Source organism: Ciconia boyciana, chromosome 6 (genome assembly GCF_034638445.1).
Source record: "Ciconia boyciana chromosome 6, ASM3463844v1, whole genome shotgun sequence".
In the NCBI taxonomy this organism is placed as follows: Eukaryota; Metazoa; Chordata; class Aves; order Ciconiiformes; family Ciconiidae; genus Ciconia; species Ciconia boyciana.
The window spans coordinates 71,052,289-71,064,519 of NC_132939.1; the positions used below are offsets into that span (position 1 = coordinate 71,052,289).

Here is a 12,231-nt window from a genome sequence, read left to right on the forward strand (position 1 = left end):
TCTTAACTCATTCTCCTTCTTACTCATTCGTTTAGGCTATGGTTCACATACCTTCTATGGCAGGCTAAAGTCTTAATAAAATATTTAGTACCACTGGCAGTACTTCACCAACTGCACTGTGTTACTGTGGCCGCACCAGGGAACTCTCTCAAATTAAAAGCCAGCACAAACTAGAATAATATAATTCAGCAGCTATTGTATAGAGCAATGTCTTTTTAGATAGGAAAATAATTCACATATAAAAATCAAGCTATTAGGCAAAGCAATCTTATATTAAAAATGTATTACAGATTTCACTCCCTTTCACATTTAACTAACACCCACAGACTGTGTGTGAGAATTTCAAAGCAGAGTTAACATTCGAGTTCACTCACGTGATTCTCCGTCTCTGGGGGACTGTGGAGACAGGTGAAGTCAGAGACTCCTGGCTGTAAACTCCGCTTTCGCTGTAAGAGCCCGCGCACGGGGAGGAAGCGTGGGAGGGGGAATCCACGGACAGGTCAAGTTTAAGAGCAGAATCGGGACTTTCAAGATCTGAAATGTTGCTGCTTAGCTTTGCCCTCTTCTTAGCTGCACTGTTTCGTAGAGATCTAAGTGCATTCTGCATCTAAACAGGATTGGAAACAAAATGACAGCTTTTATTTGCTGCATAGGAAAAAAGCTTTTTTAAGCAACAGAAAGTATGTTTCTGAGTGTTCCCTTCAGGGGAGTTCAGTGCACGTGCCTCTTGGGCAATGTGACTGAGTATTTAGATAGGTTATGCAGTATTGTAGCAATCCCTTTCACCGGTTTGCTGCACAAGAACAATCATGCTATTAAATGCAAATTCCCACAGACACTGTGTCCTAGCTTCGTTTTGCAAAACACGAGAACAGATTCCTGCAAAAATACATCAGCTGCTCTTGTCTTTTTTAATCGACTAAAGAAAGTGTTTGATGGCTGCCAATACACACAACTGGGACCTCAGGCTTTTCATGTCTGACCTGCACAAAGACGCAAAGTAAGCAGAAGTGAATCCTGAAAACTGTGCCTAGCAAGCAGAGCTCCTACTCAAATAAGCAGGAAAATCTATAATGACTAGAGCTCTGCTGCATATTCTCTCCTCTTTTTACTGAATATATTTGATGTAAAAAAAATTCTTCCCCTATCTGTTTAGCACCTAAATTACTTTCACTAGTGACCGCAGGATGGACGATAAAGATAGTAAGGCAAAGCCATTAAGTCCTACTGCAACTGTTCTCAGATCCACAGGGACTAAAGACAGGATTTGAGATTCAAACAATTTCGATGAACTGTGACAGAAATCAGGATGTGTTGGACGGGATCATGCGGGAAAGATCATACAAAATCCAATCATACGTGATACCTATGCCTCTCACGTAATCAACATTGCAGTGGTTTCAATTTGCACTGATGAGGGTAGTGTGGATACAGTTCCACCTCCCCACCGCCTCCCGAAATAATCCGGCATGCCTCTGCAGCATGTTTCTATGTCCTACACTGGTGCAGCTATCTGGTATTTCTCAAACATCAGAGAGACTTGAGCAACAGAGTGAGTGACGGGACCCTTCGGCACATACGGGGCCCAGAGGACGGGGTCGGCACACACGCAGGCTCCGTACACAGGGGGATCTCGCTGGACAGCCCAGGCGACTGAGGAACAGCCACGCGGGATCTACAGCTACACTGGCTGCAAAGTATTCATGGACCAGTAAAGGAAAATGCTAGAATAAGTCTGTCTGACAAGTCTCATGGGCCGCAGAAGGGATAGATTTTTAAAGGTATTTAATATTTCAAATATTTTCTAAGTCACGGGTTGAGTGGCACACTCAAAACACTGGCCGCTGAATACACATAATGGGCCCAAATTATTACGAGCGGATTCCCACTTACAAGAGGGATGCTGACCTGCCAGGCCCCGTGCCAGAGGTGTCTGCAACATATCAAGCACCTGCAGGTGACACCACACTCATCCAGCTTCACATCAGTTCTTCTCATTTTACTCCATGAAAAAATGACTGAACTCTGAGAGAGCTGGGACACGCTGCAGGGACAGCCCGCTCCAGCAAAGCCGGGAGGCTGAGGAAACTCCTGGGCTGAGTCAAATGAACCCTCATCAGGGAAGTTATTCGTTATTTTGGGCCCTTTGTTATAACTACAGAAAGGATTAGTACTTAAATCTGACATGAAGTTTAAAATGAAGTCAAGATGATGAGAGCAGGAGCTGTATAAAGGCCTGCAGTTCTGCCTTGGTACTACAATAACTGAAAATATTACAACTTTGGCTCTGAGAAAAACAGGGGAAATCAAGATGTCTGGAACAAACACGGGAAGTGTGCTTCAGCGTCAGTATTCATCGCTTTACTTAGCTTCTATCAGACACCCAATGGTATCTCATCGAAAACCTGCCGTACTGATGACAGTGTCACAAAATTTAAGTCAGAAACACTTATTATTTTCTGGCTCTTGTTTTAAAAAAGCTTATAATATATCAACTATTAAAAGTGTGTTATGTCATAGTTAAACCAACCTCTTCTTGGTCCACTTCCTCGCCATCAACATTTAGCTCTGAGAGATCAGCCGCAAGCTTCCTATCCACTTCATTCAGCCACACGTCCTCACGCTCTTCGTTTCTCCACTTTGTCACATTTAACTCAATCTTATCGGGCAGCGGGCTGGCGAGGCGGGGTATGGGGGGGACGGGTCTGGTCCCGTTCAGGCCCCGGCGGGAGGCTGGGTGTCTCACCAGGGTGGGCTTCAGCTGCAGAGGAGAATGTTTCTCCTGCAAATTGTCCCCTGAAGAAGACACAAGCAGATGTCAGTCCTGTGGAGGGGTGGCAGGAACACGGCAGTCACCAGAATAAACTTCATGCCTCATTTCTATGTCACACCGGAAAACTCCTTTTATAATGAGGTGTGTGTTAAAAACCATACATATGCACGCAATTATATCTACTATTATAAATACATTTCAAGGACATTTTGTTTGGCTGAGTATGAGCAAATTTGAATAAAACCAGTAAGAACATAAAACCAGGAAGAACATAAAACCAGCTGTAGCGAGTTGGACGAAAGGCCTGTCCCCTAACAAGGTAAGAAACCAACACTGAAGAGATTCAGACGGGATTTAGGAAGTTCCTCGGTCAGAGGTTTGACACGAGCTCACCCACCGTCCTGGCACATATGTCCGCTTCCTTCATCAAGAAATTCTTGCTTTTGGCGTCTTCAGCACCCTGCAGTAGTTGGCTCCACAACAAAAAAACTACTTCCTTTTACTTAAACCCTGATGTCACCGAACCCCGTCCTTAGTTCCTTCATGCGTGCAGGTATACACATATCCATGTGTATAAATATATACACACATATACACACATATACACACGCACACAGATGAAAGTAAGTTTCTCACACGAACAAGAGTAGACAGTGATTCCCTATCCAACTTTACTTTTATACCATTCATAATTTGAAAAACTTTCAACATTCCTCCTCCAACATCAATTTTCCAAATGCGCCAAACCCCCGTTCCTGAATACTTACTTACGCACATTTTTCAAAATTTAATTTTACAAAATCGTTAGGATGTTACCAGACCTTCCTCCTTGCATGGTATTTTCTGTTACCTCCTGACTCTATCTTTTCCATCTCCCGGCATTTCAAGCTCAGTTACCAATCTCTTCTACTTTTAGTGTCTCCTTCTTTTAAAAAATATAAATTAGTGTTTCATGCACATGCATACCAACATATACTTAGTACCTTTAAAAAGTACTTAACTTTCTTAATTAAGGAAAGAAGATGACTGGTGCCCTAACAAACCCTCCTGTAAGCTGCTATAACAACAATGAAGTTATTCTAAAGAAACAGAAAAAACCTGAAATGCATATGGATAACATAAAGAAAATCAGCAAGTGATGAACACACATCTGCAAGATAAACTTACATGCACTCCAGGGACAGGTGACTTCCAAAGAATTAATTTAGACATTTTCTACATATGTGCAAAAATATATGTCTCAATGAATTTTAAAACAGCTTTCTTTAAATCAGTGCAAAATTGTATGTGAAAACTGTTACTTTGCTTACAGAAGGTATGCCTCATGAGTGATTAGGAATCAGTTTAAGCTAAACAGATACTAAAGCTATTTTTAACCTAAAATAAGATTGCCTTTAGTAAGTATTTGAAAGAAAACGGCTAAATTGTTTAAGCAACTGTAATTAAATAAACTTAAAACTATTTCAGGTTAACCAATGTGTGCACGAGGTCTTCAAAGACAGAGGACATCAGACCGTTTCTCTGCCGTTAGCTGCCAGCGTAAACGGGGACGACGTCAGCACCGATCCCACTCGTTGGAGATGTAGCTGTTTGTGGCCAGGTTTTAAAGAGCTATTCTGAGCGTGGGAAATCCGATACGTGTTTCCACAGGCAAATAACGAGGCAAAAAGTCAAAATGCAATGAGTAGGACTTTCTTGCACATGTATTAATTTAAAGTATTAAAAGGAACAGTTAGTTATTTCTGTATTGGCTTTTTTTAAAAGTGCCAGATTTTGGGGTTTGGTTTTATTTTAGTTTGAAGGCAAACTTTTCACTGACACATTACTGATAAGAAAAGCAGAGCTGATGCATATTATGCTTTATCTCACATATTTAAAAGACAAAAGGAACAAAACATGCCAGTATTTAAAACTACCAAATTACAAAGACTTCACTTTTAAAAAGAAGCCTCCAGTGACACGACTAGACTAGTGCAGCTACAAACCCTCACATTTCTGATCGCAACTGGGGCATTGCACAATTCCCCATTTACCTGCCACTCGAGGTAGGTAAATTTGAGTGACTGCTGCTTGAAGTCACTCAAAATGCAAACCTGCAATTTAGTGCCATATGATAAAAATCCATTTTCATTATATTGACAACATTCCTACCTGTATTGTCTCCTGACTTTTGACCGAGAAGCTGCTTCTGTGAACTAGGCTTAGGCAGTCCTTCAAAGCTCTTAAGAGGCCAGGAGTTTGAGAAGTTCACGGTATTATCCTGTGACCTCTTTGGAGAGTCAGCTGGAGAGGAGACGTGCTTTGGGCTGCTCCTGGACGATGACAGAGGGTAGGACGGCAGAATGAAGGCCCCCTGGCTTGCAGTAGGACCTTGGAAGAACAGCGTATGCTCTGCTTGATTGCAAAAACTTCTCTGGGTCTTGCTGGAAAAATTTAGGCTGGCACAAACTGAGCAAAGAAAAAGAGAATAGTATTTGTGGGAATTAGCCTCTCTGACAGCTCTTATAATAATAATTTACAATGAAATGATACACCCTTTAGCTAGTCAAAACTGAAGGTCAGCATTTTACCCAAGCAAACAGGCAAATCAGCTAACTTCATTTTGCAAATTACATTGTCCCTCAAAATACCAATTTCCTTTTTCTGCATTTGATCAAGTCAGTTTGAGTCTAAGGTATTTTGCAGTCATGTTTTGAAGAATTATATTTAAAAAAACAAATTATGCAAGTAGATTGAACATGGTTCTGTTGCTTGCTGCTCCGTATTCCAAGCCTGCATAGCACAAAATTTGCAACCACCACTCTCAAAACTCAGTGATACGAGAGTACAAATAAAGCGCAAATGTTGTAAATTCTACCTCCTTTAAAAAAAAAAAAAAAATATTATTTTTTCCCAGAAACCAGTAAGTCAAAAATGGAAAGATAAGTGTAGATTTGGAACTAGACTGTTTGAATTGTTTCCCATGAAAAGCAGATAGGTGTTCCCCACATGCACTCAAGCTTTTAACCATGCAAGTGAAAAAGAGGACAGGTCTTAACAAAGTTCCTGACAGCCTCTGGAAGGATCCCTGTAAGGAGTACAGCCCCACAACCAGTTCCACTGGCACAACTGGGAGAATGGGAAAGCACAGGGCGGGAGGGAGAACAAGCGACAATGGGAGGCGGGCTTGGGGAACCTCTTAATTGTCTGTGTCACTCCAAAGAAAACCATTCAATTATGCCTTTAGTTACAGCATAAAAAATCCCTTTACAAATCAGGTCGCTCCAAGGTCTCTGTCATCTGCTCCTGCTGCCTTCCAAGGCTGCAGCATCCCGGCGCTCCCCGGGTATCCCGGGGCAGCAAAACTGAGACAACCAAGTCAGGCGTGGGTTGTACTACCAGAGAAAGGCTGAAGTAACAATAAGATCTGGCACGAAAACTGTTTGCAGAGAAATAAATCAGCAAGTGTGGGCAAAGTACCTGACAGCCTTCTGAAGACCGAGGCTGAGAGAAGAGAACATTGACTTTGTAGTTACAGAGGCAAAAAACAAAGAGGAAGTTTCTCCTTTCTTTCCATAGGCATGAGAAAAACACAGAAAAACAGAGCCGCTAAGTGGCTAGAAGTAAAGTGAGTAAATGAAGTTCCTACATATCTTCCCAGAAGGCTGTCAGCTCTGTCCCTTGTCCAACACATCTGGACCACTCCAAGCAGCTCTGCCCACAGATCTGGTATCATCACCATCTATTCCCCCAGACAGCGAGCTTATTTCTTCAGTAGGTGTACAGCCGGCATTTTTATTGTTATTACTACTTATGAACAGACAAGTTTCTGTGTGTTACAGGCCCCGATTTATCTCAGCCTCCACCTCTAGGGTTAAGGTGCACTCAATCAAATCCCCAGCCTCACTTCTGAAGCTAGCAGCAAACACCGCCTGACCCAGCAGTGCCCTGGATATCTGCCTAGTAAAAGCTGCACAGAGACCACCACAAATTAAAGCAATGATATGAGGATTAAAAGCTTTACAAGCACCAACACAGCGTCTGTGCAGCACACCGAGGTCACCTGCACCCGGCCGCTGTGCCCAGCAGAAGGGAGCAGCCTGTGCCCCTCCTGCACGCGCTCCTGCTGAGACACCTCGGCTGCCCTCCGCGCCGCAGAGGGGACCAAAAGAGGTACGTGAACCTGTCTCAGAGGCGCAAGGCTCCGACCTGGCCCTTGCTGCTAAGCAGGCTGGACTGAGCTGCCCTATACCATCAACAGAACTCTCAAAATCAGTTTTTCAAAAAAAGTTCAGATTCTGTTACAGCACCACTTTTTATATAGCACACTGATACAATCAGATACCAAAGGTGTGGGTTGCAAATTAAGAACCACGAATGAAAAGCATTGCACAGGAGCGAGGCACAAATATGTCTGAACAGGGACTGAACAACGTTTTAGTAATGGTTTTTACTTCTTAAGGCAGCACAGAAATAAAGAGGCATTTCCAAAGTAGCATGCACTGACTTAGGATACTGTTAGAATCCATATACCTTTGTCTTGCTGACAGTTATTTAATCCTAAAAACTGTAAATCAGAGTCCACACTACCACTCTTCCCACGTGTCTGTGTGTATCCAAGTGCTCCACATTTCCCTGAAATTTGCGGCTGATGAGAGCCCATAGCACCTTTCAAAAGAAAAACACAAATAACTAGATAAATACGTAACAGATGGTATTCAGTGAAAAATACACAATAATATTCAATAGTGAATTAAGACTCTGTCTAACTTTCAGTGTAAAATAGAACTACTTTGAAAGTATTTAATTCAAGAGTTTCTAAGCAACCTCATAGTACTGTTCATAGGCACAAACTGGAAAAACGGCTGGCCGTTCTGCCAGGGCACTTTTGCAACTCCAAGAATTGCAGGGGGGTTGAAAGAAAAACCCCAAACAATCACCTCTGAATACATGACAATAAAAGGAAGACAACACCTTAAAACCCCAAAATGCAGTGAGTTTCTTTAGAGTGATGTCACTCTGAGCACAGCAGTGAGTAAACTTGGCACGCCACGCGTGTCAGTGCTCCTCAGACAAAGCCGAGAATATAACCTACTGCCAAGCGAAGAGAGTAAATCAGGCCTGGTCTTGCCCAGTCTTTTCACATGCCTTTCAGCTATCAAAATACAAATCACTGAGCCTACATTGCTTGCGTAAATGAAGTGGAGCACTATACCTACAATCTTCTACAGTCCCGGTTTTCAAAATGACATTTTTCATTTTTTAAAACAAACTTCAGAGCTCATTCTTCAGACTGCTGCTCATACAAAGCAAAAAGGGAAAATAGGCAAACCTAGAATAGATATGCACTGGCCTGCTCTCCTGAACAGCCTACCATACACAAACACGGCCTTCCCAACTTGTTGTCCAGTTTGTGGTGCTTCATACCCTGCCGCCACTATCAGCTAACCCTGGACAGCATACCTGTTACGGTAACAACTGCTGTGCTAGCCAACAACGTATTCCTCCTCAAAAGTCAGTAAAATTCTGCATCTCCTTTTAATTTACTGCTTTATTTGCAATTCATATTGTATTTTACAGTGTGAAAGAACGTTGGCTGAATTACTCTGTTGCTGATCACGTGGTACTGCTTTTTCCTCATTCTGCAAAAGCAGCAGAAAGCTCGATATTGCAGGGATATCCCAAGTCCTTTTGCCTAACACATCTGTTCACCCAACCACACTATTTCTTTTTGGTCTTGCTGTCTGCAAAAAAAGCTGGTCTATAAGCTCTGTCGGGTTTATCTAAACCAGTGAAAGTCTGTGTGTGGACAGCAGGACTGGAAAACAGCAGTCTAAGTTCTGAGACGGCACGCTACTCCAGGAGCACGGGTGGGACTGCTGCCGCTTGCTTCGGCTGGAGGTGTAGCCCTGTGCTCAACTCTTTGTAATAAATGAAAATAAATAACAAAACAAATTATCAACAAATGGTAAACCACACCCATGAAGCTGCGAATTTATGCTCAGGTTCTTCTAAATCTATTTTGTAAACAGCAGATCAAACGCTTTTCTGTGTTAATACTTACCAGCACAAACAGCAGAATGCTCGGAGTTAAAATCTATACTATTCTGAAACAAGCTCTTTGAAGGTCTTTTTCTACTAAAAAATAACTCATCACTGACTGGTACTCCATGAGAGGGCCATAACTTTGGAGAATGAAGAAAATCGTTGGATGTAGAGAACTGCAGGAAAAAGGAAAATAAAGAAACATACACGTGTGTGAACTGAATGCACAACCCTTTTCTGTACAAGCAGCAGAATTACCCACGTAACTTTGTTATCCAGACCCCGCCACAGCCCAGACCTGTCTCTCCTTACAGCAAAGCTACACAAACCACTGTCAATTTGTTAAGAAGACAGGACTGCCAGAAAATAAAGGGTTTTCTTCCCTATCACTTAGACAATGAAAAGCGAGAGCGCGTACACGAGCCGTATCTTTCACCCACAGAAACAAATAGGATTCATCATGCATGTATCCGCAGATAAAGCTTACTGAATGAAGAGAAGACAAAGCAGAAAAGGTTTCTACAAAAAAAAAGCAGACACCAAGGATGGTGACAGTGGGCCAGAGCAGAAGCCGCCGGGCCCGGCTGTCCCAGCCTCCTGCCTCGGCAGCAGCCCGTCGCGGGGAGCAGTGCCGTGGCTGACACTACCACGCTGAAGGGAAACCACCAACAAAACCAACAACCAATTGACTAGTCGTCAATTTTAAAAATTAAACATTAACATTTTGAATTATGTACATTAAGCTATGGAAGTGTTTAAACAGACAGCAGCTACTTGAGCTGTGAAAAAAGCACGCTTCAGATTTAGTCTAAAAGCTGCATTTGGTAATACCAGCACCTCGTATGAGAATCAGTTATAGTTAAAGGAAAAAGCTGAATAATAGAAATACTTAGAAAAGAAAAGATCATGCTTTAAATAAAGGTTTCTTGCTTTCTGATTTAATTAGTAAAATCAGTAATTTAAATTATTTCCAGGCTATATTAACTCTGTTGTCCCCTTTCATAGACAAGGCTCCACACAGAGGTCAAAAGAGAAGTCTGAACAGAAATGGAAATATTTATTCAGTACTGGAAAGAACAGCATCACATTAAGCCTAAAAAACTCCTTTACTCAATATACTGGTTGTGTGACTGGAGAATATGTAGTCTAACACATACATAGTACATTCATTTATAAAAATATGTATTTTTTAATTTCACTGAAGATCTCAGTTCACCATAAAGGTAGATTCTGAACTGGGAACGCCACAAAAACTCTTGCAATATGAAACTGCAGTTCTCCATGAGTCTGTAGTTCAGTTTCTCCTCAAGTCACATCCTGGCCCACGCAAAGCACGTTGTGTTTGACACGGAGAAACCGATGAGCAGCAAGCTCCGCACAGACACGGCACGGCCGTGCTGCGCCTGGGCGACAGCAGAGCCTGCAAAACCGGGAGACAACGGCCAGCTCCGCGGTCTGCCAAACGTTCAACGCGCCACGATAAACCGCACGGTAACTTAACAGCGTCTTGCTAGCTAAATGGCTGGGTCGAATCAACAGCAGCTAAATGCTCTGATTTCCTGTCTTGATGGGGTTTAATTTAATATTTAATATTGTAATGGGGTTTCACAAAAGCATCACAAAATAAAGCACAGCCAGGACTTGAAGCAGCATGGTCATGAGATGAGTAGCATGGCTATGAGCATGGTCTAATTGTTTTTAAATCATTATAATATTTATTTTGTCACATAGTATCTTAAAAATTGAAATTTTTATGGTTATAGAATATAGACCAAAAACTTCAAGAGTTTCAACAAAACCGTCAGGTCCCTTCCAAGTACAGGGGATTCACAACATATGTTAGCAAGATATACATACAAGCCAAGAGAAATTAAATCTCCATATGCTACCAATGAGAATCCTCTTGAAAAAATAAACTTTACAATTCAAACTTATTTCTAATTCTGCTCCCTCTAAGACTGGCCCCTCTTAAAATAAAAAAAAATAACTCACACATGGTACCTGTTAGCAGTAAATAAATAGCGAAGTGGCAATTTGCCTATATTTCCATTTAGTGCTTTAAAAAAAACAACCAGCTCCCAAGGTACGCAGCTACATGGACACAGGCTCTTGCATGAAACAGCTTCACTGTTCCTGGGAAGGTTTTTACGGTTAACAAAAATGGCAAAAATTTTGTCTTTACTTACAAAAATGCACGTTCCAATTTAGTGTTCTGCACCACATTTCATGTGCTCCAAGTTCAGCAGATACGATTGAAGTCATACGCATAACCAGTCAACATCTCGAGCAGCATTTTAAGCAAATCCATTGAAATGCTCAAAAGCTTAAATCTTGACATGAAATCTGCCTCCCTGAAAGCCGGTGCTAATGCAGGACTGTACTTTTTAATTGGCCTTCGGGGATTAGCCTCACTTAAAATACTTGTGGGCAACTGCTTAGTTCAAAGCCTACAACAGCGAGAGAAAACGTAAGGAGCCTCGATACAAAATGGATCATCTGAATCCCATTTTTCATGGGAGATGGCAGCAGGTATGATACGCTTTAGCAGGACCAGAGCAGGAAATAGGAAGTTTTGCAAAGAATAAGAATCAAGTTCCGATTGCTGGGTATACAGCAAGAACAATGACTTAGACCACAGCAGCAGCACCGATAACACTCAGCGCTACGCTGGCTTTTTATCACCCGGGTAGCCTGAGGGACATTAGTTTTACTTTACAAGTGAGGAAAAGAACAGCGGCCAAATGGGTGAAGTGGTTTGTTCCAGGTTCTTACAGGTCGGGATAAGAGAGGAGATGAGAACTCGGCATTCCTGCTTCTGCCATCCGCCTGCTAGAAAACATCATTTTCAACCTACGTGCCTTGCAGTCCATAAATAAATGTGCTACTTGTACAAAGTACGTACACCCTATTTTTCCATACAGACAAAACTATATATGCACAAGGAGCAAATTACACAACGCTGACAGGATTGTACAACTGTGCTCAGTTGTTCCAATCCCAGCTACAGGAATAAAAACTGTCTGCTTTCCTGTATGCAATTATAATTACAGCGATTATAAATTTGCTAAACATAGGCATGCAGGGTGGTGGCAAATCTAAAGCTGCCAGATTTTTCACTGAAGTATGTGACAGATCCTGGCAAAGGGATTTCTCAAAATGTTTCAGCTTCATTTAAATTCCGCTAGCACCACCAACGTCGGAAAATATTTGAATCCGTCCACCAAAAGAAATACTAACTTGGCTACGAAAGCACAGCTCTTGTGAGCGACCCATCGCTGCCAGATGCTCCGCTCTTACCTCCCCTTCCCAGCTGAGATGAACGGTCCTCCTACTCAAATACCCAGCAGCCATCAACACCACGCTCCCAGGGAAGAGATCAACGACAGCACAAATGCATAACGCTATCTCCCCAAAATACTCTCCCAGCCTCCAGA

General features: G+C 42.2%; 1 protein-coding gene across 3 annotated transcripts in view; it reads right to left on the reverse strand.

Moving 5' to 3' along the window:
* Positions 1 to 12,231, reverse strand: part of TOGARAM1 (TOG array regulator of axonemal microtubules 1) — a 44,535-nt gene that overhangs the window by 23,433 nt on the left and 8,871 nt on the right. For all 3 annotated transcript variants that reach the window (XM_072865913.1, XM_072865915.1, XM_072865912.1), the window contains exons 2-6: positions 8,817 to 8,973; positions 7,286 to 7,420; positions 4,925 to 5,221; positions 2,531 to 2,796; positions 375 to 607 (exon numbers count right to left, since the gene is read on the reverse strand). In XM_072865913.1, the coding sequence (XP_072722014.1) occupies positions 375 to 607; positions 2,531 to 2,796; positions 4,925 to 5,221; positions 7,286 to 7,420; positions 8,817 to 8,973 (1,088 nt within the window). The remainder of the gene's footprint in view (positions 1 to 374; positions 608 to 2,530; positions 2,797 to 4,924; positions 5,222 to 7,285; positions 7,421 to 8,816; positions 8,974 to 12,231) is intronic.